The sequence below is a fragment of the Aythya fuligula genome, chromosome 10 (genome assembly GCF_009819795.1).
Source record: "Aythya fuligula isolate bAytFul2 chromosome 10, bAytFul2.pri, whole genome shotgun sequence".
Taxonomy (NCBI): Eukaryota; Metazoa; Chordata; class Aves; order Anseriformes; family Anatidae; genus Aythya; species Aythya fuligula.
Window position 1 is genome coordinate 8,484,857 of NC_045568.1, and position 27,149 is coordinate 8,512,005.

Consider the following 27,149-nt stretch of genomic DNA (forward strand, 5'->3'; position numbering starts at 1 on the left):
AGAAAGGGAGAGGCCCACAAACCACTGGCTTTTAAGAAGAACATGCCACTGCCATGAGAAATACAAGTGCCCTCTATGTTTTGTCACCCTAATTTCAACTAATTTGGTTAGTGTTGTCACCCTGATTTCAATTTACTCCATTTCAAAATAGCTAAACTTGACAACAGGGCTGGGAAGGGGAACCCAGAGGGATCCTAAAGATTACAGAGCACGACAAAATCCTTCTGTCACTGCCCCAGCTTAGCTCTGAGCCATCGCTGCCAGAATGTGCAACAGATCTGGCTCCTGCCAACGCTGCAGCCAGGCCCTGTGCTAAGCCAGAGGTGGGAGCAGGAGGCAGGGAACAGCATCCATTCTGGTCTGTGGCGCCTGAGGACAGAAGCCAGGAGCTACAGCTTTACCTGCAATCTATATTCAGAAACGCAGAACTTTCATCAGCTAGTCCAAATTATCCTTTGAACGCTTCTTTGTCAGCAAAGTTTGGAACTAAAACACAAATTAAACTACCTTCAGTCCCTGGAAGAACGGCTGGGTGGAAGGTGCAGTTAGCGTGCCATATAGAAACACAGGTACATGCTCGGGTAGCAGTGACATGCAGCCTTGGAGGAACAGACAGATGCAAAACACACGCACAGCCACACGCTTGATGAAGGCATCGAATCGACTTGCAACCAGAAGCGCAGCAAGCCATGCCCCTGCACATGGAGTGAGCGGAGAGGTGACTTGCTGCAAGTGTTCACACAGGTGATTTCTGCAGATGAGAACGTTCATTGCTACGAGGAAGGCAGCACAGGTAAAAGACGGACAGCTTACCCCTCTGAGCTGCTGGACTCCACCAAATATCCTCATCACTCCATCAATCTCCTGCTCCAGCCTTCTGGCCCAGTACTGCATACTGCAAGAGACAGAGAGAACGAGAGGAGGAAAGGGAGAGAAAGAAAGAGAGAAAGTCAGAGCCCTGACACTCAGTAGATAAGCAAGGTAATTAAAGGGAGAGGGAGGAAATCAGTGCCCTCAGCTACGTTAACAGCTCTGCTCCTGCAGCCCCGGGCGCAGGCAGAATACCAAGAACAGGCGGCGTCTGAGAGCTATGGCTGGGGCAGGCTGTAAGCTTCAGGACTCCAAAACAACGTATGCAGAAGGCACCACAGAGAGAAGAGGGAAGAAGCAGTACAACAAAAATTGCAAAGTGTATTTTTTTCCCTTCGTATATTAACAGTGGCAGTAGCTAATTACTTAAGCCCGGAGTGCTGAATGAGGTCTAAGTGCTGCGGCGCCCGCTGCAGAGGGCAGCTCGCTGCTGCAGCAGGGATGCAGGACGAGAGGCGCCCGTCCCAGAGCACCAACAGATCACTGCTGCGGCATCTGGGGGCTGCTGAGCCTGGCAGTGCCTGCCAGACCCCCTGTGGGGACCTCCTCGGTCCCTCCATCCCAAGCCCTGCACAGCAATCCTTCCGGCACGCACGACACCCCCGTGTAGGCAGCCACACAGATTTTCGCTTACAGCAATGCCATCAAGTTAAAGCAACAGCAAAACCACCCTCCTAAAGCCCCAGAACTCGATAACCCTCCTCCTTTTAATGAGATTTCCAGACTCCAGCCCCTGGCCACGCAAATGTCAGATCTCCCATCTGGCCCCGAAGAGCGATGCTGGATTGCCTCTACCCCACTTGTTACCACAGCCGGCGCTTTCTCCACAGCAACATTCGTCCCTAAAGACAGCAACGGACAAAGAAAGCAGTGAAGGAATAAAAGGGACAGAAGGCAAGGCCAGCATCATGGCAAAGGGATTACATGGGCACGGAGAAGCTGGGAGGGAGCAGAGCAGCTTGGGGCTTTTGCTCTTTCCATCAGCTCACACAATGTTTTCACTCTTCACACCACGAGAAGCTCCCCAGACAGCGTACGTGCACTCCTCAGCCCTGCGAAGCCACTGGAGAGGCTTTCCTGGAGGTCAGGAGGCAAAGAAACAACTAAGAAGCGAGGACACAGAGGACTCCTAATTATAAAGCGTTGTCCCGAAGTGGAGCAAGCTGGGCAAAAATACCAGAGCAGAAACAACCTCGAGACAACCACCAACTCCACACTCGAAGCAGGGCTGAAGCAGCACTGCTGGGGAGCGAGGAGAGGAAAGGCAGGCAGGAGGGACCAGCAGACGGCTGCACAGGCCAGTTAGTAACAACAGAGGCTATGGATGAAACCAAAATTTAACCGCACGCTCCAAATCTTCAGCATTTACCAGTATAACCTACTTCATTTCTAACATTTCTGCAGAGGTGACGCTGTCTTTTTGCTTTGGAGCTTTACTGGGGAGGAGAGGAAACGCACGCCAGGTGATGGGTATAGGAGCCAGCAGGCACACCTTTCACCCAAAGGAGACAAAGCAAAGCCCAGGGACTGCCAGTGTAAACACGAAGGGTCACAAACAGAGCTGGGTGAGGTGGATTTTTTTCCCCCTCTCCAGTCAAACATTTTATTTGCTATCAAAGGTTTATTCAGGTTGGCCAAAGTTACTCACAAATCTACTGAAGTATATTCCCCCAAAATTATTTATTTCTACATAAGTCATTCATTTCCAAATATGCCTTGAAGCACCAGAAGTGATTTTATGAGCTCTTTTTTCCCCCCAGTTTATCCAGTGAACCAAAATAAATTAAAAAAATCAATTATATGCTCACACTCACACTCAGCCACGGGTTGAAGAAGCCCTGCTGAGGACTTACGGACCTAACACCTTCCCTTTGCTTCCAGCTCTGGGTACGATCCTGCCACTCGCTGACACTTGCCCGTACCAGCTCCCTCCAGGAACACCTACACCACCATGCCACGCAAAAACTGCAGCCCATCTCGACCTGTATCCACCAACGCTAACAACTGCTCACATCCCCACAAGTTTCGTGTCCAGCCAAGCCGTCAGAGAGGGCTAGGGATGCGGGAAGACAGAGGCATCGGCGTTATTCTGCTGGCATCTGCAAGAGAGACACTGAGTGCTCAACCAGACTGAGATTTAAAATTAAACTTAGTCAGCAGATTTGCTCAAAAATAACGTTACAACTTATTCCGCCCCCTGCCCCCAAAAAAGTAGCACTATTTTAGGGAAAAGCCACCAGATTTTTCATTCATGAGAAAGCCCAGAACTTGCTTTAACTGCGCAGCCTCACGTTACCTGGCTCTCAGCCTTACTGACCTGTGGTTTCTCGGAGTCCTGGTAAGCCTTTAGAAACCACTAACCAGAAATAAATGTGCACTACACTGTGAAAAAACATGGGATTTCTGCAGAGTTGATGCCAGATTTCTAGAAGCACGGCTATATGACAGCTTTTCAGGTAGCGAGCTTTTTTTTCCAGCTAGCACACCCCTTTCCCCACACCACTTGCCAAAGGTTTTGCACGTGTCTGACCCGTTGCCACATCCCCATGGCCCAAGCAATGCCCATGGCTGGAATTCTTCAGGCCACATCCTGAGTTGGTGTTTGCATCTCACTTGCCATATATTGGGTTGAAAACCGCCTTTGCAAAGAAAATCAACACGTAAACCCCATTATTCTTCTGTCGTCGTTGACCTTCTGCCTCCTGTTTCTGCCCCACAGCCGCCGCACTTCAGATTTTATGGAAGAAGACTGTAGCAAGGATGAAGAGGGTAAAGAAATTGATAGCCTATTATGAACATGGAGATTTCGCTTCGAAGCGTGTCTCATATGGAAGCTGTAAGCAATAAGACATGACAGTCATTGCATTCCTGGGCCATTACTGCACGCCTCAGGTGGCGTTACAGGGCTCGAGGAGCGATAACTCCTCAAAACACGCAGCCTGGAGTCCCCTACTGCTCCTGTGAAGTGGCATTTACAATAAGGCACCGAGCACACAGCCGATGCACGCGCTGGGAAGCCGCTGGCCTGGATGCAGTGCTGCTCACAGATGGCCACGAGGCCCCCTGCACCAGCCTCTTGCTCCATCTTCCCTTTAAACTGAGGGCGACTTCCAGGTCCTCAGTAGTGAGGAGAAGCTCTCGGAGCTGGAATCTGAGCAGGAATGGAGGGCAAGGTGGCCAGGCACACCCTCAACCCCAATCCACAGCGGGGGCCGCACAGCTGATCCATGAACCCATCACCTTGTGTGGCTCTGCCTCCAACCGGGTTCTCCAGAGGTCTCCTCCAACCTAATGCCTCTCCATATGGACAAGCATGACCATGCACATTCAGGACATACGCTATTATCTCTTGTGTTAAAAAAAAATAATTGTTTCCTTCCCCTGTATATTTTACAACCTCTTCTGCAACATGTAACAAGGGACAGAAATGATTTCTGGAAACACAACACCATTTATCTCTGTCTCTCCAAAGAAAACTACAAAAATGCTAATTGATTTCATCATTTGCATATTTGATTTTTCCTAAAGATGAGATAAAACGGGCTTTAAAAAAAAAAAAAAAAGGCAGCAGAGCTTCAAAAATACTCTGCGACAAGCACCGCACAGGAGACACGTCCAGCAGGCAGGAAGCAGAGCATTGCACCCACGGCACCTGCACCTCGCCGCTGCTCACACAGCCCCTTACTTGTGCTGGGGGTGCCCCGGGTGAGACAAGTGGCTGTGGGGACCCCAGCACAGGGCTCTGCGATCCCCCCAGCATCCCGCTGCCGCTGGGGTGGCCCCTGGTAGGGCCCCTGGAGCAGCGCCTGGCCCCTCACAGGTGCCTCCTGCAAAGGTGCAGTGAAAGGGTAATGGGAGGAAGAAAACAAGGTATGTGCTTGAAGATAGTTTTCTTTGTTTCCTTTTTTCTTTTTTTTTCTTTTTTTTTTCTCTATTTTATTGGAGCAGCCTAAGGAGAGCGCTTGCTTGGCTGTGGGCAAGAGAGAATGCTAAAAAAATAAATTAAAAAAAAAAAGTCAAATAATAGGAGACACCATCCTTTTCTCTTGCTGCCTTCCTGGCCCAAAGAAGAGAAAGATTCATCCAAACATAAAAAGAACCGGAGGAAATAACTACCTGCTCGGTAGATATACTGCCCCAGAGCTTCTCCAGTTATACTCAGTGTTCTGTACAAGCATCCACACTTCACGCAGCGTGTTCAGCCAAGAATGTTTCACTCTGATTCATGCGCTTTGGTTCAGTGCCCAAATATTGCTATCTAATACAGTTATTAATTACTGTGTTGTCTAATTTTTGCTGTGCGGGAACTTCTTATAATGGGCTTAGCCCTTCACGATGCTTAATCCTTACCTATAACAGCACACGTGGCAGCACACAGGTGCACGTGTGGACGTGTGCACTTCGTGTCCTGTGAGTTTCCTTCATTTCTTACACACCGAGGCTGTAAAGCCCCCCAGCAGCTAATATTTACATGATGAGCAAAACCAAGCTTTGTTTTATTTGTATTTTTTTTTAAGATACAATTTCCAGAGAGTACCCACTGCCTACAAAACAACCAAACAAATTACTGACCATGCTTCCAGACGTTACCAAGCCACGCACACTGTTATTTTCTGACTCCTTTTTAATTTAAAGTATGTGCACAGGTGTTTCTATAAAGGAGAGGTTGGAAAGACAAGTCCAGCAGGCAAATTTTCTTAAAATTTGTCAAGATGTTATTCACCCCTGCCATCTGGTCTACCCTGTAATAAGAAAGGATCTTTGATATTATTATAGGAGGGAAGAAAAGGACAATTTGATATCAAAACTACAACCAAAGGCAGATCTTTAAGAAACACGAAGGGAAAAGACAATAATATGTTTTCTGCTTTCAGCTCTACCACCAAATTACTTTGTTTTCCTCAACTCTAAGCACAAAGAAGCAGGCACAGAAGTTTGTGTATCTGTTGTCTTTCCAGTTCTTATAGCAAGGTATGTCTCTAAAAAAGTGGCAAACCTCCTACCAGATCCATCCTGATCCCAGTTTGATGCCCCCCCCCAAAGTACTCCAATATAATAACAAGGGTAACTGGGAAGTCTTCTCAGCCTGAAGGACAGACAGAGCTGGGCAGAAAGGGAAGGGAAAGCAGTCCAACAACTGTACAGAAGATTTTTCATCAACAGTTCTCGAGCACGAATATTCATGCAGGTACCTGTGACAAAAAACAACAGCAACCACCAGCTTGCCACCTATGAGACTTCAGGCAATAGGAAAACCATTCCTTAATCAGGATTTCTGTACTGGGAAGCAGAAGTATTAAATATCTAAGGCCAAACTCCCTGTGGAAATGGAGCACATAGTCAGTGTTCAATCAGACACGCATGGGATGGCAGGGCCCTTGGGAATTCTTCTGCCACAATTAGCTGCACTGGGACACAAAGCATTGTCTAACCTGTTCTTTAAATCCTTTGCTGAAGGTGAGGCCAGGATTCCCAGAGTATCTTATTCCAGTTCCATTCTTCACTTTTTCCACCCTAAATCTCAATTCCCTCTTCCACTTATCCCACCTACAGCAGACAGAAAACAATTTTCTTCTGACAAGCTCCTAAGAACTGCCAAGTCATTGTTCTGTACCATCCTTTGCCCTTTAATTCTCTCCTCCTCCAAACTCTTTTTTCTTCCCCCAACTTTCCCTCCTTTGCACTGCTTTATACACCTCATCCTTTTTGTTGCCCAGCTCTGGATCCCTACGGTTTGTGCCTATCTCCAAAGGCTCAGGCCAAAAAGTGAGATCAGACACTCAGAAGTCCAGCATGGTGCTGCATGGCGACCCATCGCCTCCCCGGTCCTGTCCTGGGAAGTGCTTTATGCTGCAGAATAAACGTGCCCTTCTGCTGCAGCAGCGCTTTGTCGACTCAGTTTGTGCTCTGCTATAACTCTCCAGATCTTTTCTGCCACACCGCTATCCAGACAGATATTTTTTAGCCTGTATTTGCACATTGGATTTCTCCTTAAGTGCAGCACTTTGCATTTGTTTTCACTGAATTTCATTTTTGCTGATATCAGGCTCTCCGTTCAATTTTTCTAAATCATTTTGAGTTCTGATAATGCCTTCCGAAATACATCCAACCCCTCCCAGCTCAGTGTCGCCTGCAAATTTTATAAGCGTATCGCCCATTCCATTGCTTAAGTTATTAAGGAAAATATTGACTAAAACCAGGTCCAAGGCAGATCCCTGCAGGAGCCCACTTGAAATGTCCTCCCAGCAGGAGAGAGAACCACAGTAACCATTCTTGGAGAGCTACGTGTCCAATCAAAGTATTTTGAATTTTAAACTTTACAAAAAGCTGATTTTGAGTACTTGATATGCAAAGAAGCCGTAGGCCAAAGGATAATTCGGTGAATAATTCAAAGCGTAAGAGCAGGATTGAGGAAAATCAATCTGTTTGTAGATGGTTTGCCAAGAGAAAGAGGAAGAAGTCCCTGGATGTGCTGTGCGGGGCCACCACGCAGCCCTGGGACCCCTTTGATCCAACCTTTGAGCACGTGCCTCTCACCGACACTGCAATAAAATGAACAGCAACATGCTGACAGCAAACACCTCCTGCAGCCAGAAGGCAGACTGCTTCCCAAGAAGCTCTTTCAGCCACGAACCACCCCGTTCCTCCCACCCGCCCCACGACATGGCCATCCCGGGGCGGTCAGAGCATCGCACGGCAGCGCCTCCGTATCAGGATCCCTGAGCACAGGATGTGCACGAATCAGTCTTCACAGTCTCAGGGGATGAATCTGGTCTCAGCACATGGCCACCGAGTCCTCTTTCTCTAGGAGGAGGCCGAACCGAGCATCCTGACGGGGCTGGTTTGCTGTCTGCAGTCAGGGCAGAGAACTGCCTCAGCAAGAAGTCCTCTGCCATGCCCAGAGGATACTCCAGCTGCTTCCCAGCAGCATAAAAAATACTCAGTTGGTGGCCTTACAGCAGGAGTAAGTTACCTACTCATATCTGGAGATCCAGACCAGCTGCTCTTGCTGCCACGAGGACAGTCCCACAGACAGACACTCCAGCGGGCAGTCCCAGTGCTTTGACATTTGGTATGTTTGGAGCCAAAACAAACCTAAAGTCTTAGTATCCCTGCTTTTATGAAAGCTGTGTTCTTGCTCCTATTTTACATCTGAAGCCAGATTTCTGTCACGCTTGCTGATGTACATCAGGAGCAGCAGAAGCCCATGGGTTCCCCCACGGCTGCACTCTCACCGCACAGGATTAGGACTGGGCTCCTGATCTCAAAGCCTGTCACAAATCTGGACTTGAAACACAATGAATTAATAAAGAAGTGAATAGGCGTCAGCTTTATTAAGCAAGCTATCTGCATAAATTTCACCCAGTGCAGCCACTTGTCATTTTCAGAACCCCCTGAGACCCCCACGGCCGGTAACTCTCCCACATTTCTTTGCAACCCCTTACACAGATGAAGTTTTTTTCACAAAAACTTTCCCCTCACCGACTCCCTCCCTGTTTTCCAGACACAATCTGAGTAGAGGCTGAAGAGCTCCCATCCCCCACCGCAAAGATAAGGTTACAGAGGGTAGGTCTTAGTAAGGATTTTGCAAGCGGCATGAATTATTAAAGTCCTTTATGATATAATGACAGACATATCAGGTTATTTGTTTATTCCGTGTATAATTCATGACTCTCTTGGGAGCTAGACAGAAGTAGGGTAGATCGTTGCATCTTCTTGCTCATTCCAGTAAATCCTCCTCACCAGATGGGAGGCTGAGCCACCCCACAAGACAGCACAGCCGCACCTAGAGGGATTCGCACTTTTCAGCTGGGGATAGCAGAGCTTTTTGCACAGCCTGGAGATATAGCACAGCTGTCAGCTGAGCACATCAGGGACAAAAAAGTCCAGGCGATGTTTCTGTACCGTGCCACCGGAGCACTGTCACCTAAAGGACACGCACACAGCTTTGTGAGGAGATGCTACCAGTCGCCCCGTGCTCCTCTGTCGTTGCTCAGCCACAGGATGAGTATCCGAGCTGACCCGGGCCCCTCAGGACTTGAGGGTGCTTTACAACAACCACCTCCTGACAATGCAAATAAGAAAAGAGTGGAAAAAATAAAATCATTCCTCTCGCTGTGGCCATTTGTTTAAAGAGTCCAGTCAAGCTACGAAGCTAAGCATGATACAGAAGTGCCAAGCCCTGATTGCTGGAAAGGAGCTCTGAGTGCACACATTGTAGTCATCCCATTCTCTAGTGTGCTGCTTAAAGGGTGAGGGAGAAATGGTATGTCACAGCGACAATCAGGGAATAAAGGACTGACCACAGCCACTAAGAGCTTCCCAGAGAGCTCCTGCTCACTCGAGGTGCTCCACCCAAAGATGCTGCCAGCGAGGGTCACGCTTCTAGGAAGAGCTGCAGCAAAACATAAGCAGGCTGAAAACAGCAAGCTGGGTAACTCTCACTAGCCGCAGGACACTGGAGGACTGCTGTCAGCACCCACCCTTCCCATCAGATTTCAGCCGCTCAGAAGCGGATTACGCGGGCGACGATTAATCAGATCAGTAAAACACAAGCCACGTTAGGGAGTCTGAACTACCGCTGACTTGTCAGACCTATGCCAAATTTGTCTCCAACCTCTCTTTATCAAGCGAAGATGCTGTTAGCCTCTGCCCCAAGATCTTCTGCTACAAGAGGAAAGCCAAACGTCCTCTGGGTCTGCCTGGGTGTCGCTGTCAGTAGATGACTAGCTAGTTAAATCCCCCACCTTAAACAACCCTCTCCACACCATTCCCCTACCTGAGAGATTCCTGGCTCCTCAGAGCGCGCCGTAATCATTGTTATTATAAAGCACTTAGCGATGCTCACTCATTGCATCCCTCGCCAGCCAAACACCCAGAACCCTGTTATTTCGCATGCAGTCGCCTTCACTTCCAGAAGCTGCTCATTGTGCTGCTTCCTTTCAGCGGGGAAAGGAAAAAAAGGGGTGGGGGTGGAAAGCGTTTTAAAAAAATAATAATTTACTGCGTTTTATGCCATTACCTCACTACTTGGTGATACACATCTAAAAGCTGTCTGCGGGACCTCCCCGCTTGTAAGGTGGCACCCAGACGTGCAGTGCAGCGGGGATGCTGGAGGCACGGAGCCCGGTTTGGTCCCAGTGAGCACCACAGCAGCAGGGGGGAACCTGGCAGCTTTCACAGGTCACCTCCTAGCTGGGAGGAACGCTCCTCCCTCCACGGGGAAAAGCAAATACAGCCTCTCCTTTGTAAAGGCCACAAGCTTATTGGAATTGCAGTTGTGGAAGCAGACTGGAAGACTCAGAAAGTACCCCCAGGCCTTGCTGTACACGCTCAGCACATTGGCCCACCATGGCCATTTTCCCCATCGCCAGCAGCAGCTGGCTTTTTGTGCCAAAAGGGATGCACCCCCTGTCCTGGAGAGCTCTGTGGATTGGGGATGCAGTGCTGGAGCACTTTTGGGCACAAGGATGCTGTGCCAAGCACCTTAGGGGTTCCCACCCCAGCAAGAAAAAACTGATCTGCGACAAGCTGTCTTCCCCTTCAAAAGGGAAGGGTGTGCAGGAAATTCTGCTGGAGCCTAGGCACTGCCATGTCCCTTCCCTCACCAGATGCCTCAAGCTAATGAACAAGCAGTGCACCCACGACCGAGCTCCAGTGATCACGGTTACTGCCCACATGCCCTCCCCTCATGTATCACACTTACAGCGTGGATGGTGCAAGAGCCCAAACGTCACCGTGAGGGGACCGACCAACATCAAACTGGCTAATCCTCCCGGTGCATCTGACAAAGATATCTTCCTTTTTTTGGAAGGGGAGAACTGAGCTACGGGGTGAAGCAGTAGTCCCAAAGCCAGACGCTTCCAGCAGCAGAGCCAGAAGTGATGTTTGTGCTCTGACGATGGCCCTCGAGCACCAGAGCTGGCAGCTCGTCTGCCCATCAGTGGTCCAGAGCCCGGCTCCTCCTGGCCCGCATAAACACCAAAACCTGACTACGAGATAATTCTCTTCTGCTTTATAAGCGAGTATCGACATTAACACCCGAACCAGCTGACATCCCACCGCCCCACTGCCCTGCGCTCTTTTCTGCAGGAGACAAAGCCCAGCTGTTACTGCGGTCGTCTCGATGGGGCTTACGACATCACCAACCCCTTTCTATTTAGAATAATGACTTCTGCCACACGCCAAGAGATTTGAAATTACCTGTGAAATATATTTCCCTAGGCACAGGCTCAAGAAGCATGTAAATTACCCAGCTTAATGGCCTCGAGAATTTCTGAGACACACACACGGAGGGGGAAAACGTTCAGATGGTCTCCCAGGTACCAAGCAAGGGGATGGATGTCCGAGGGGTGGCCAGGAGCCACTGCCCTACAGTTCCTCCAATACCCAGTTCCACCAGTGAGCATTGCCTCAAGGAGGCAACATGCACAAGAGATCCAATCCTAAATGAGTGCCTCATCAGCACAAAAATGCAATTTTAAAGAGAGCATTTCTTGGGAAAGGTGCCTGACCGTAACTCAGATGGGACGGGCAGCCAACACAGGGCTTATGCAGCACAGGGCACCCATTTCGTTCCCAGAAGCCCAGCACTGCGGCACGGGGAGCACTCTGCAGCACGCCCTCTCACCCTCCAACTAACCATGGAGAACAGCACCATCCAAGCTTTGATTCCCAGGCATCTGTCAGAGAATAATGCCCTTCAGAAGGAAACCCTTCTCCCACTATCCCAAATAAACAGACAGATGCTCGCTCCCTAGAGTGCAAATCCCCCTGGCCATGTTTCTCTTCTTGTACTTGAGCTCGATGTCTTGTTAGTACACTGCAGAAGAAACACATATCCAAAAAAAAAAGAGCATGGATTCATTTGGAGGAGCAGAAGAGAAGGTATTATGTGATCTGGGTTCTATTTACTGCTCCACCGCTGACATCTTTGAGCCTTCGAAGCCTTGGTTTCATCAGCAAAATGAGCAATGGAAAATGAGCAAAGGGAAATGGAAGCACTATTGCAAAGTGCAAGTAAAGACCTTTATCAGGAGTGGAAGACAGACAGGACGAGATGCTCATGCTGTGGTGGGGAGTGGATGGGGGACAACCCCGAGGGCATCAGGACAGTTATTGGTCTCCCCAGGGAACAAGCCTGAGGCACAGAAGCTTTGCTCCTGATGCTAGCCAAGACTGACAGCTGGTCACCTTTTAATGTGTCATGGATGGAAAGTAGGCCAGAAGAGCAACCGGGGATAAGAGAACACCTGGAAGATAGGCCTGGCAATGGAAAAAATGGGACAGATTTGCCTGGTGTAAATCTTCAAAGCAAAGGTGTAAGAGAAGGTCTTTGAGACTCCTCCAAAGGCAGAACCTGCCCTCATTCGCAGCCGAAGCGTCTTGCTAACCCACATGCCAGCAGAAGCCATGGCATCACTAAGATTAACACGGCAGCAGTTTTAACAAATAACAGTTTCTGAGCTAATTTTGTCACTCACAAGCACTGCACCAAAGGCTGAATGAAGCCTGTCTGGGCTCCCTGAAGCGACCCGTGCTGCAGGTTACTGATGGCATGGCCCGCTGGGGCTTCACCTGGCAGGCAGCTCAGCTCCCCGCCCTGCCGCAGGCTTGGGGGAGAAGCACAAAGGTAGAAGGGTGAGAAGCTGGGGGTAAGGACAGCCTAATAGGCAGAGCAAAAGTTGTCCATGAGCAGAGCAAAACAAGGAATTCACTGCTGCTTCCCATCAGCAGGCAGGGGGGCAGCCCCTTGCAGGACAGCACGGCTCATCACACATCAGCTCCTTAGGAAGAGAAACGCCAGCACTGAGTGCTGTCCTTGGCTGTGCAGGCGCTGCTCTACAACAGCTAACCCCTGGTGTTAATCCACTGATGGTCATCAAAAACCCCAAACGTTGCACCATACAAGCCTCTATGAAGAAAGCCTCCAATCCAGCCAAAGCCAGGTCAGCGTCATTGTCAGTGAGGCAAGTACTCAGCTGTTCAGAAACTATTAGAAGATAAATATTAAGCTAACACTCAAATCTCCCCATCCCTGGAAGTGTTTAAGGCCAGGCTGGATGGGGCTTTCAGCAGCCTGTCAGGTGGGAGGCATCTCTGCCCATAGCAAGCAGGTGGAATTAGATGGGTTTTAAGGTCCCTCACAACCCAAACCATTCAGCGATTCTATGAAATCTGAATACCACAGCAGGAAAAAAAAAGTGAGAAAGGAATGACATTGTAATAAATAGAGTCAAGCCAAATGAGAAAGCAAGATTAGCTTCATGTGGAAAATTAGACAAAAACACATTATATACTTGGAATGTTGGTTGCTTTGCTCATGGGATCTGGAGTTGAGCTCAGTGCACCTCGCAAACTTCAGAACATTTCAACAAATGGACAAATTTTAACAAATTCACCCAGTACTGCCAATTGGCTGCTCGGGTGCAGGACAGAACTGCTCTTTGAGCACCTTTCCCAGGCAGCCCCCAGAGCAGCGGGCTGTGCACAGGAGCCTTCCACCCGCCACGGAGCACACGAGGCAGAGGGATGGCAGGGATGCCACGCTGCCCCGACACAGCACGGCCTCGGGTAATGCCTCAGCTGGAGCATCTCACCTGCAGCTCGTTCAGCTCCCCACGGCCACGCAGGAACACACAGCACGCCTCTGCAAAGGGACAGACACCATCTGCCAAACCTTCCCCTTCCGCAGCTGCCTGGTTTTCTCCAGAAGAAACTTCTCGTACAAGAACCCTCGTCCTACGTCGTGGGATCCAATAATAACTTTGAAACGGCACAAACACAGCAATAAGTAGATTTAACGAAGAAGGAAAGTCAAGTATTACACCAGCTACCACTAAAACATTGCAGCGTCTTGTTTCGGCAAGTGGCAAGCCTCCTCCTCCATCACACAGCTGTGACTCCAGAACACGACGGGGGCTGGCAGCCACTTCCTGATGAGAAGGCCACGCACTCAACAGTCACCAAATAAGTGACATTTATTAAGTGGCTCTTATAGAACAAAAAGGGCCGCTTCCAGCACACATAATCACATCCACGAACCGGCCCTGCTTTCAGTGCAAGGCTCCACTCGGAGCGGCGCAAAGGGACAACAGGCAGGAGAAGCAGCCTCGCCTGTGCCTCGGGGCCTCCCAGGAAGCCAGGCACAAGCACGGCTGCCAAAGAGGCTCCGTGCAAGAGGGCTTAACCTGGCTCAGCAGCCACAGGGGCAGAACAAGGCCCTGCAGCAAGACGCAGCTTCCAGACCACCAGCCCAGCCACACCACCCACCTCATCCTCTCTGTGCCTGTGCACGGGGAAGCGGTGGGACGCAGAGGGTGCAGGGCTCAGCTGCAGCACCTCAGGACGTGGCAGGAGCCACACATGATGCAGAGGGGCCCAGCCCACGCAGGCAGTAATAAGACAGAGACACAGAGCCGGTTCGATTTTTCTCTGAAGACTAGACCAAAACAAATAAACATAGCAAGGAACAAGTGACACAGAAGGCTTCAATTTAGCCCGAGGATGACGGGTAAAAAGGCAGTATTGGTGTCAGAAATGCCAACGCATCATTTTTGTTGCCAGGTCAAGCAGGCGGGCACGTGCTAAATGGGGATATTTAGAAACTGGGACCAATGCATGAGCAGATAGCAGAGGCGTTAGATAAATTGCTTTTCTCCACCTCAGAATAACAATCAAGGCAGAAGCAACCACTACCACCACCACATGTACTAACTAAGAGACAAAGACCTGAAAGCTATCCCCAGCATAATCCCACAGCACTTGGCACGGTTACATCAGGGGATGAATCTGTCCTGGTATCTCAGAAATGAATGTGATGTTTCTCAGCTTTTAAGCCTACCGTAGCTGTAACAGGGCACAGCATGCAAGACTGACAATGGCAAATTCTTCAGCATCAAGTATCTCAGTAATAAATCCTGCGTCAGGAAGAATGGCTCAATCATGAGCTGTCCCACAGCACACAGCCAAGGAGGTGCAGGAAAACATTCATGGCCGTGCACAGAGAGCCCATGTGGGGCTGATGCTGTTTGGGTTTGTGCTCCTGAAAGCGCTGTCGTTCTGTAGGAGGCAAAATAATGTCATCAGGTTGGTCACTGATCAACACTCAAGATCTCCCAGCAAACAAAAACAGAATAAATAAGAACCAAGAACTGGATGAACAGAAAATATTGATTTATTTTTCCCCCCCACACACACTCATGTAATCTACCTTTCTCCCCAGAGCAAGCAGGAGGGGAAAGCAGAGTGCCCACAAAGCTGTGACACATGCTTGGGCAGCTGGCAGCCCAGCATCCTGAAACTCTTTTCAGCTTGCAAGTCTTGAATAATTAAATGCTGCTTCTTCCACTCTTTTCCCCTTGCTACATGTGACACAGTGCTGCAGGTTTACTTTTACATGGGCAGCAGGTTTCCCCTGGCCCCTGCAGTGGTCCTAGAAGCACACGAGCCCACACATTGCTTTTTCTTTATTTTTTTTTTTCCCTGCCAATCCCAAGAACGAGACACTACAGTGAATGCTCAGAACAGACCTCTAATTTATAAGACTACCTCAGACATGACCAAATGGTACTTCGGCTTCTCCTGGGTCTACTGAGTTTGTTATGGAGCAATAAAAAGATGTTCAACCACTCACAGCCCAGAATCTGACTCAATGTTCAACACTGATAAAGTTGAATATTAGCTGCTTCGCTTGGCTTAAGTCCGTCTCTTTTAGTGTCCGTGTTACAGCTGCCAGAAATTTGACTGAAACCCACTATGTGCTAGCAATGCAAACAGGGCTCTGCATTCACGACCCTCGCTGTATCATGCTGCTGACAAGTGGCAATGCTTGTCTCAATGGAGATACCATTACATAAAAGTTAATAGATATGAGAATTCAAATACAAGAATACTTCTGATTCAACAGAAACAAAATCAGCGAGAGATTTACAGATCTTTTAGACTGTAAATGGCATATACAAGGTAGGCTCTGAAAAAATATTTACAAATAGGCACCTTGCTTTTGTTTCTTATTTGGAAGATGTACAAAGAAGGCTGGCCTGGCTGACCAGGGATCTTCTACCGGAGCTTGGGCGGAAAAAGAAAATGCTGGAAGCAGGGTCAGGCAACGTGGAAGGAATACAGGGACACTGTTCACGTCTGTAGGGAGAGAACTCGTGTGGCCAAAGCCCAATTAGACTTGAAGCTGGCCAGGTCTGTGGGAGATGAGGAAAAAAACAAACAAACAAACAAAAAACTTTTTATTAAGATATGTGGACAGAAAAAGGAGGGCCAAGGAAACCATAGGTCCGCTACTTGATGGGGAAGGTCACCTCACAGACAAGGACATAGGAAAGCACAGACATTTCACGCCTTCTATGCCTCCTTCTTCAATGCTGATGATGGACTTCAGGACCGAGGGTGCCCTGAGCAGGAGGACCATGATGGTGGGAACGACAAACTCCCAACTGACCCTGAATGTGTGCGGGATTTGCTGCTCCACCTGGATCCATACAAGTCCATGGGTCTGGATGAGATCCATCCCAGGGTGCTCAGAGAGCTGGCTGATGTCATTGCAGGACCTCTCTCAATTATTTTTCAATGGTCTTGGGAATCTGGAGAGGTCCCAGTAGACTGGAAGCTGGCAAAAGTTGTACCAATTTTCAAGAAGGACAAGAAAGAAGACCCTGGCAATTACAGGCCTGTCAGTCTCACATCAGTGCCTGGTAAAATTACGGAGAAGATGATTCTTGAAGTTCTTGAAGCACACCTGGGGGACAATGCAGTCATTGGTCCCAGCCAACATGGGTTCATGAGGGGTAGAGGTCCTGCCTAACAAATTTGATTTCCTTTTATGACAAGATCACCTGTCTAGTCCATCAAGAGAAACCAGCTGATGTGATATTTTTGGACTTCAGTAAAGCTTTTGACACAGTTTCCCATAGGATCCTACTGGACAAAATGTCCAGCATATAAGTTAACAAAAATATTATATGATGGGTGAGCAATTGGCTGACAGGCAGGGCTCAAAGGGTTGTGGTAAATGGGGCCACATCTGGCTGGCAGATGTGACCCTCAAGGCTCCATTTTAGGGCCAGTCCTCTTCAATGTCTTTATAGATTATTTGAATGTAGGACTAGGTGTTTTGAGCAAATTTGCTGAGGACACTAAACTTGGAGTTGTGGACTCTGTTGAGGGTGGAATGGCCTTGCAGAGAGACCTGGGTGATCACCAACCTCATGAAGTTTTACAAGAGCAAGTGCTGGGTCCTGCACTTGGAACAGGGCAACCCTGGCCATTCATACAGACTGGGCAATGAGATGCTGGAGAGCAGCCCCGCAGAGAGGGATCTGGGGGTTGTGGCTGACAGCAAGCTGAATGTGAGCCAGCAGCGTGCCCTGGCAGCCAGGAGGGCCAACCGTACCCTGGGGTGCACCAAGCACGGCATCGCCACTCGGTCGAGGGAGGTGATTGTCCCGCTCTGCTCTGCGCTGGGCGGCCTCACCTCGAGCACTGTGTGCAGTTCTGGGCACCACAGCACAAAAAGGACGTGAAACTGTTGGAGGGTGTGCAGAGGAGGGCTATGAAGATGGTGAAGGGCCTAGAGGGGAAGATGTATGAGGAGTGGCTGAGGGCACTGGGCCTGGAGAAGAGGAGGCTGAGGGGGGACCTCATCACAGCCTACAGCTTCCTCATGACAGGGAGCGGAAGGTCCAGGATCTGTTCTCCTTAATCACCAGTGATAGGACCTGTGGGAATGGTGTCAAGCTGAGGCAGGGGAGGTTTAGGTGAGACATCAGGAAGAGGTTCTTCACTGCGAGGGTGGTCGCACACTGGAACAGGCTCCCCAGGGATGCAGTCACTGCACCAAGCCTGCCTGAACTTAAAAAGCAATTGGACTGTGCACTTCATCACATGGTCTAAAATTTTGGGTAGATCTGTGTGGTGCTAAGATTTGGACTCGATGACCCTTATGGGTCCCTTCCAACTCGGGATATTCTATGAGTCAAACTCAACTCTAGATGCTGGATTCTTCTGCACTGCAGAGTACCAAGCACCCACGGCAGAAGAAACAAGAGTCTGGCAGCTTGCTTCAAGAGGAAAGTAGCAGGACCCAGCCCTGTTACAAGCTGAAAGGGACCAGTATTTAGAAGGAAAATCATGGTCCTCATTTGTCCATCCAATGGAGATTCAATACCCTCCCAATTCTTTCCACCAGTTGAACAATTTAAGGTTAACTTTGTGCTTGGAAGGCCAAGAGCTGATTGTTACAGCAGGACCGAGGCCAGCCAGCACCCGGACCCTCACTGCTCTCACCTTCCCTGCTTGGAGAACACAGCCTTCATGCTCCCGGGGCCACAGGTCTTCCCAGTCATCCTCTGCTCCACAGCCTCTGCTTGCAGATGGCCAGCAAACACGGGATCTCAAGAAGCAACCCATCACACTAGCATCCCAAACTGAGTTTGGGTCACAGAAGCAGCAACTTTTGTCAGCGCGGCTTGAGCAGCAGATGTGGCTGCAACAGCCCCCAGCTCTCACCTTGCAGGGGCAGCATGCTTGCAAGCCTTTCAGCCACACAGAAGAACTAGGAAATTCTGGGCTGGTCCTTCATTTGGAAGGATTCAGATAAGAAAACCTCATAGAAATGAGCATGTGCTTAAAGGAAGCCACCCCTGTGACTAACATTCCCACGGATGGGAAGCTGACTACCTTGCTTGTGAGCTTTCCACCTTCTCTGCCCTTGTGCCTGTATTCCCCATCCTCCTCCCAGCCCTTCCCTAAAGCACTGACACGACACAGCTTTTTGCTTTGATGCAAAGTATGACCAACTAATCGTCATTTCATTGCTCTGCACACCCCAGCGTGAAAGCAGCAGCCTCGCTCCATCCCTCTGCCCTTTCCCTCTCCCTTCCTCCACCTTCTCAGCAAAGCACAGGAAGCTGCAAAGAGGCTCATATTACAGGGACTTCATCGCTTTTACAAAATTTACTAGCATGCTGTGAAGCCTCATAAATAATTCAAGATAGACAACCTTCGTCAGGTAAATGAACGTGCCTTTTGTAATCCATCCCTCAGCCTATCTCAGCAATACGCATACCAACTGTGGGGACAGTTGATGATGCCTTGGGAATTCCCAAAGTGTCAGCACAGGAGAGGGCAGCACACCAGCTTCTGGCACCAGCAGTACCCACAGAAATCCAAAGTCTGCCCAGTGGCTTCAGCAGATTCATAACACATAACAGACACCCCCATCACACGAGTAGCTCCAGCCTAGTCCATGGAAAGCAGCTCCACTCCCACCCATAATGAGCAGAGATGGACCATGGCAGGGGGCAGGAGGCTCCTCCATTGTAAAGATCTCCTCTTCGCTGCAAGAAGTTCATGGACTTGGACACAAACCAGAGCCGAAGTGCATCACATCCCATCCTCCTTGGGTTTAGCTCCACGTGCGCTGTTGATGCACAAAAGCACTTGACTCATTAGAGAGATGCAAACTCAACTTCTGCTTTGGCAACTGTGCCCAGGGCTTTATCATCGTCAGAGCTATTCCTCTAAATGGTTTATATCCCTGCTCATCCCGATCTGATCGCTAACTGCGCTTACTTCCTGAATTTAGATTTGTGGGACTACTGAAAGTTATGAGGAAATCCACAAGCATTCTCCAAAACATCAAACGATTCAGCCCAAATAAAGCCATGCCAACAGCTTGTTGATACAAAGCAACTCTCCAGTAACAACACTGTGAACAACCCCACTCGCCATGCAATGCAGCAATAATAAACTTGAGGATGAAGGCTAGATTACAGGAACAGTTCTGAAACAAAGTACTACCAGCACCCCAGACAGGAAAAAATAATTCTGCTAACAAAACACATTTTGCTTTCGAGAGGCTCCTGGAAAAGTAAATATCGAAACATTCAGATACTGTCCATTCTTGCTGAATATTTCACTCAAGTATTTCGCTTGGTTATGACTTTTTCTTTTATTTAATCCACTTGAATATTTCATCGGTGGAAAAAAAAAAAAGTCTAAATTCTACGGTTTGTGCACATGTACAATGTTACCGTGCGCAGATGCCCCAGCACTTAAGCCCTCAAGAGCCTTTCTGATGGCTTTTGAAGCAAAACACCAGGGGGGTTGTTCAAGGATAAACTCGGGTTTCCATTTAGCCTCTACATAACCACCTTCAGCTAGCTTTCAAGGGGCTTTTGCACACACACACACACACACAACACAGGCACAGCTTCTTTACAACAAACCTTCTGAACTGTGCCTGCCAAGCATTACGCATCAGCCCATTTCCACCCTCAGGTCTACGTGCAGGAACCTTATTGATTTCAGTAGGAACCCCCATGCGCTCCTAAGAGCTTGTATCAACTCTTTTTCAGTGTGTACACTGGGTTGAGAAACTCAGACTCCTGAAGCCACAATCTTGAAGAGGATCCCTGCAGGCAGGGTGCAGGGCTGAGGTGTCACAGGGCCAGGAAGAGCATCGTCGTGCCCAGCTCTGTGCGATGCTCACCTGTGCTGATGGAGCAGGCTTCCTGCCCTGCTGTGCCGGAGAAGTTATCGTGCTGAGGAAAGGGCAGGAAGGAAAAAGGCATAGGACAACCTTGAGAAGGTCTGAAGTAAGTTGTTAGGCCTCGTTAGCCAGTTATCTCAAGGAATACGCTTAATAATTGAGCCAGGCTGGTGACAGCGTGCACGCTGACATGTTGTGCTATAGCTGCCCGCTTCTCAGGGAAGCTGTCCCTGTTTCCTTCCTTACACCCAAAAGGGAATTCATATACAGCTGTTCCCAGTGCAAGCCCTGAGTAGGGAGCATTCAGAATTGGTAACAGGAGGGGAGAGAAAATGTTTATAATGCCAAAAAAAATATTGCAAATTACTTCAAAAGCAGCACACGGCCCTCTCCCAGCTGCCACCCTGTTCTCTCCGGGCAGCTCTGGGTGCCTCTGTGCATCCCAAAGCGGCCTCCACCACCAAGGCACAGCCCACAGCGGGTGGCTGTGCCTCCACGGAGGCCACCCAGCCCTGAGAGAAGGAGCGAGGCTGTCTGTCTGTCTGTCAGTCCCGCGGGCAGGCCGCCCTCCCTGCGAGCTGTCTCTCTGCTCAGCCAAGTGGAGCTGAAGACAAGCAGGGCCATCTCCCCACTTCCTCTCCGCTCCTTTCCAGACAAGTTCCCTTCCCCAGCATCAAAACCATAATTGGAAGAGATTTTCTGGCTGCACAGCAGGCGGGCAGCAGAACAAGAGACAGGGCTCCCCCTACACAGCATCCTGCAAACCCTGAAACATCCAGTCCTGATAGAGTTATTTATTTCAAGCCCTGCTAGCCCAGATGTGCCATCACTACCAGCATCGTTAACCTCATTTGGGGTGAAGTGGCGAGCACAAATCAAAGCCTGCTGAAAGGAAGCAATTAATTTGGTAGAGGCAACCTCAAGCTCACCCTCCAGTGGTGACGGGCACCCATCAGGCCTTACCCATCTCGGCAGCAGCCTCTGTGGCTCCGCATCTGGCAGAGCACTGGTACCACTGCGAGCTCGCTGCCCAGAGCTGCTGTCCGCATCTGACGAGCCCAGACCTCGTGCTGGAGGGGCAGGACTGGATGCTGGTCCCCAGGACAAGGCTTTGCCCCGCAGACACCCCGCTGTCCTCGTGCCGAGCAGCCAGAGACGTGGCACCAGAGCCCGGCCCCGCCAGCGAGCACGCAGCCATTCTGCACACACACCTGCTTCCTCACGATGAGAGGCAAACGGCTCACCACCCTCCAGCAGATGGTGATTTTCTTTCAAGTCCAAGTGACAAAAAGCCTTTCTGCAAAGTGAGGAGGGGTCATTCCCTCCCCAGGCAGCAACCACATTCTCTGCCACTTGCTAACACGAGGAGATGGCAATACAGGTGCAGGACTCCCCCAGTTGACCAGGCTTTCAGTCTCCTAACACCAAACCTCTTAAACTCGAGCAGAGGTTGTCGCTGTGCTGCCACAGGAATCCCTCTGTGTAGTATTTACAAGAAAAATTAACAGCAACCAACAGCTTTTCTTTCCACAGCCACTAATCCCATTGACCACACAAACGTGTATTCTCCTACGTGACCATTCCTAAAAAGAGCCTCGCCAGTCACTGGACATCACCTAACATGCCCGCCCAAGTGGTTTTGTTCCAATCTGGGATTTTGCTTTTTAAATCTCAATGAGAAATTCCCCTTCGGACAACTGGCTGAGCCGAGCCTTCCTTAGCTCGGCATAAGATGATTAAAACCATGCTACCCAGGAGGAGAGATAATGTGGAACAGCAGAGATTTATCGAGGACATAACCAAGAATCAATGCACAGAAATCACTGACAACAATTAATACAAATGTGGCAAAAAAAAAAAAAAAAAAAAAAGTCTGTTAACCCCCCACATCCCCCCCTAGCAAAATACCCTAATCATTCAGTCTGATGCAGGTCAGAGCAAACCGGCTCCGGCACTGCTTAAAAAAAAGCAGCCTCATTTCTGAGAGCCCTACAGTGAAACATGACTTAAGTGATTCACGTAGAAAAACTCCGACGACAAACAAGGTTTCTAATCAACGCTCTGTCATTTGCTGTTGTTGCAAGGGTGCATTGTCTAAAGGAGAAGAAAACAGGCTCGTAACTGGAAGATTTTAGCAGCCCGTTTCACCAGCACAACTCAGCTTCTGACCGAAAAACCTTTCAAAAATGATTTAAGCTCTATCCAACACTTTTAAAAATAAGTGCACAGAAAGGGAACTACTCAGAGGGGAACAGTCAATTAAAGAGTGTTATCTGAGCGCTGGTGCCAGCTACCATTGCACTTCTTTCTCCCATTAAATATTTCTTTCCCGAGAAACAATCACTGAAGCCCTAGGGCACAGCGCGCAAGGCGTTTCAGCCCACATGTTACAGGCATTAACCTACTGCCCAGCGATTGTGCATCATCATCAAATATCCATTCGTGACTCTTCTTTTTTTCTGGGTTCACAAAGCAGGTCACAAGGGGAATAAAGCAAGCAAGAAGATACCAGGTCAAGCTGAGGTCTCACGTCCCTTCTGTGCCTCTTCCCCGCACGCAATCCGTCAGCATCACTTCCCACCAAAGACACATGCAAAATTCGTGGCCTTTTTAGGACCATTCCTTCCCGTTTGGGAGAAGCTACCAACTGTACAGCTTCACCACCAAGTTTGGTTTTTACTCATCTCACCTCTCTTAGTACAGGACCAGGCCCGTGTGGACAGCACCACAGATACCAGAGAGCACAACATCTTTTCCTAGTAAGCCACACCAAATGATCTGAAATAAAACTGCTTTGGCTAAAAAGCTGGCACAGTTTATTAGAACAATACAGATAATCATCAGTCTGGGTGAGGGGAAGGCCAATGCATTATTTACAAATTACACGTCTCCTAAGGATGTCTCTCCTGGCACAAGAGCCTTCCTTGAAAAACTTTCTGCAGTTAGAAAAAAAACAACAAAAAAATAAACAACACGTTTCTGCTTTGTAAACTGGTACCCAGAAGAGATTTATTCCGCAATATGATTCTGCACTCAGAATTCAAGAGGAAAAAGCAACAGCTTACAACCCCTGAGAAAGCTGCTGCAATATTAAAAGCATCCCACCAACTTCATCTGCGCTTCATCACATCCATAATCCCTGCTACTTCTATAGGAATTCTCTTCGAAGGCAGGATTATTGGTATGAGAGAAACGCTGGATCAGGCTGTGAGGCTGTGGCACTTGGCAGAGCACTGGCACGTCCCCTTCCCTCCTCTCCCCCTGTAGGTAGACATTTCTCAGGGTCTTATTCTGAAGAATTTCTGCATTTACCTGGCGGCAAGAAAAGGGACCCCACCAGCTCCCAAAGGTCAAAGCTGTTTAGAAACGTGGATGTGAGACCCAAAAGAATTCAGGAGGAAGCCGAGGGAAGGGGAGCTATTTCTGAAGGACGGAGCCCCAACCACCATGCCTGCCGCGGAGCCAGCCACTACCTCGGGGAGCTACAGCCCTCCCGAATAAACAACGCCGCTTCTCCTGAGAAGAAGGCTTAGCAGCAGAAGGCCTCAACACACGCCTGTAGAAACGCACTTTGCGACGAGAGGCGTTCAGCTAAAAGGCTCCGGAAAATACTTTTTTGTGACATACGCACGTATCGCATCCCTATCCCCAAGGAAATCACAACTGAGGAGAAGATTGGGGCAAAAAGCAGCGGCCGTGCACCGGGGCAGCGCAAAGTTACAGGCGACACCGCGGCGATTAACTCCGTGTCATTGAGATCTCTCTCCCCCTCCAGACACGCAGGCTGTGAGGACACGGTGCCAGCCCAGGCTCGGCTGCCTGCTTTGCCTTCCCCCCTTTTAATTTGGTGTCACCAAGCGGCATTTCCTAGCGGGGCCGGCCGCCTCCCGCAGCACCCCTGGGCGACACCGGGCACCGACATCGCCGGATGCGAGCCGGCTCCCGGGCGCCGACTTCCAAAAAAGCTCTTTTTCTCCCCAAAAGCTATTTATAGCCCAGCCCCGCCGGCCGGGGGCAGGGGCTGCGGTGGCGACCGGGGCACCTCAGGCACCGTGCGGCCGCTCCAAGGCTCTCCCTCCCGGGACCCCAGCGGGCTGCCCCCCGCCCCACACACACCCCATACAGACCCCACACACACCCCATACACACCCCATACACACACCCCGGCAGCCCAGCGGCGAAGTTTGAGCTCCCCGCTAACTTCGGGGCCGCTCCGCACCCCCCGGGGGGGCCGAAGGGAGCCGGGCAGCGCCGAGCCGGTCCCGCAGCCGGGCGACCCCCGCGGCGATGCCCCCCAAAAGGGCTCCCCCGGGGGTGTGTGGGGGTGAACGGGGGTGTATATGGGGCTGTGGGGGGGGTGTGTGGGGGTGTCCCGGGGGCGGCACTTACGTGTGCTGCTGCGGGAAGCTGTAGCCGAGCGCGGCGGGGGCGGCGAGGAGCAGCAGCAGCAGCAGGGCCAGGTGGCCGCAGAGCGCCGCGCTGCCGGTCGGAGCCGCCATCGCCATGTTGCCATGAAAAAAGCGCGGCGGGGAAAGGGGAAGGGGCAGAGGCGGCCCCGCGGGGCGGCTCCCCCCGCCGCCGCCACCACCACCAGCAGCAGCAGCACCGACACCGCCAGCACCCGTGCGGAGAGCGCGGCGGTGCTGGGGAGGGGGGGGGGGGGAAGGAGGGGAGGGAGGGGAAGAAGGAGGAGGAGGATGAGGAGAAGGAGGAGGGCCGGGGGGAGGAGGGGAGGGAGGGACGGAGGCGGGCACCGAGCGGCGGCCGCTCGCCCGCTGCCTCACGGCCGGCACTGAGCGCCCGCGCCCCGCTACTTTGCCTCAAATAGGCGGGCGGCCCGGCCCGGCACCGCACGGCCCCGCCGCCGCTCCGCCCCGCTCCGGCCCTGCTGCCACAGCGCCTGCGCTGCTTTATCCCCCCCCCACCATCCCCAAAATCTCCCTCATCATCCCCAAACATCCCCAACATCCCCCCCCGGGGATCTCCTTCAAGCCCCGGGCCCGCTCCGGTACCGGGAGTCCCGGCCCGGCCTGGGGTTGTTCGGTCCTTTGAGCCCCCCCCCCCCGGCCCCGTAGGTGGTGTCTGGCTTCTGGCAGAGGGGCGAAAGAAATGTTTGGCAAGAAACATTTGCTGTCGTTTGCCCAAGTTGTGTTGGAAGCCGGCATAAAGCCCACGCTTGAATCCAAAAAAGTGAATTTCCGAAAGAATCAGGCACTGACCTGATGCGTTCAACACAGAGGTGGATGCGCACAGGAGCTTAATGCCTCAATAAAATGTTAGCAAATACTTTGGTGTTCCCTCTCCAGCTCCTGCACCATGTGCAGGCTGTGTCTATTCTTTGCACGCCCTTCAGGACATGGTGTTTTTGCATCCTATATTTCTGCTGCGACAGCCACATGTAGCTGAAACATGGTTAGTATCACACACAGAATCACACAGAATTTCTAGGTTGGAAGAGACCTCAAGGTCATCAAGTCCAACCTCTGACCTAACGCTAACAGTCCCCACTAAACCATATCCCTAAGCTCTACATCTAAACGTCTTTTAAAGACCTCCAGGGATGGGGACTCCACCACTTCCCTGGGCAGCCTGTTCCAATGCCTCACAACCTTTTCAGTAAAGAAGTTCTTCCTAACATCTAACCTAAAACTCCCCTGGCTCAACTTAAGCCCATTCCCCCTCGTCCTGTCACCAGGCACGTGGGAGAACAGGCCAACCCCCACCTCGCTACAGCCTCCTTTAAGGTACCTGTAATGACCTGTATGGGTCATTACAGTTGAAATCACAGTTACCGAAATGTCCAATTTCCAACCTCCAAGTATGTTTCAGCAGTGGTAAGTGGGTAATCTCTAGTGTATACATGGGAAACAGAGCAACAATATGGTAAACGGTTTGTCCATTGCTTACGGTTATCAGCAGTGGGTAAATGCTCTTTGTCATGCAGAATTTGGATTTCCAAACTTTTGAAAAATAAATTCTGTTGTCTGTCACACCGGTATTTTCTTTCCCAGATGACGTGAGCTACTATCTGTCCAAAAAATAAAATTTAACTCAAGATATGGGCCCACAGCGTCCAGATTTCAGGTCCCTGTTCTAACAGGATACCCAAGGTCTCCGAGGGAGCACAGCAATTGCCAGACCATCCTTTATAAAATGGGATTTTCTGCACAATGCAATCTGATCTTTTGTCCTGCAGGAAAAGCTCAGGGACACAGCTTGTATTGCCATGGCTATCAGCTGCTTTTCCAAGTGCCTGCCGTTCAGCAGTTGGCTGCTTGATGACTGCAAATGCATCGCATGCACGCAGCAGCCCCGGTGCTGGGTGCTCCAGCCTGCTGTGCTCAAACGGCGTGTGTACAGAGCAACTCTCGATCACAGGCACAGTAATCCGGCACACGCCGAACTGCGTGGGTGATTTATTTCTCTGGGATGTGGCTCTCCAAAATCCCCACAATTGTTTTGTTTTAATCCAGATATCAGTATCCTTCAGAGCACAATCTGACCTTGCAGTCTTACAGTAGGAACAGACCTCTAGATGACAAGTATTTACTTTCAAATGTTGCTGTGTGGGTTTATTAACAGGAAAGCCTTGCCTGAAATGTCCCTTAAAAACAAAACAACAACAAGAACAACAACAACAAAACAGTCCTGCACTGCTGAGATGGACATTTTGTTTTAGGTTTGTTGCAGTTGTTTTTTGCTGTTATTTCAACTGCTTTTTATTACGTTGTACTTGTTGCTGTGATCTCTGCAGCCCATAACCAGGCAGGCTGGG

At 50.2% G+C, this 27,149-nt stretch overlaps 1 protein-coding gene across 4 annotated transcripts in view; it reads right to left on the bottom strand.

Moving 5' to 3' along the window:
- The window catches only part of CACNA2D2 (calcium voltage-gated channel auxiliary subunit alpha2delta 2), a 168,781-nt gene extending 143,830 nt beyond the window's left edge, over positions 1-24,951 (bottom strand). For all 4 annotated transcript variants that reach the window (XM_032193971.1, XM_032193969.1, XM_032193970.1 and 1 more), the window contains exons 1-2: positions 24,764-24,951; positions 814-895 (exon numbers count right to left, since the gene is read on the bottom strand). In XM_032193971.1, the coding sequence (XP_032049862.1) occupies positions 814-895; positions 24,764-24,879 (198 nt within the window). In that variant the 5' untranslated portion in view covers positions 24,880-24,951. The remainder of the gene's footprint in view (positions 1-813; positions 896-24,763) is intronic.
- Positions 24,952-27,149: the final 2,198 nt, after the last annotated feature.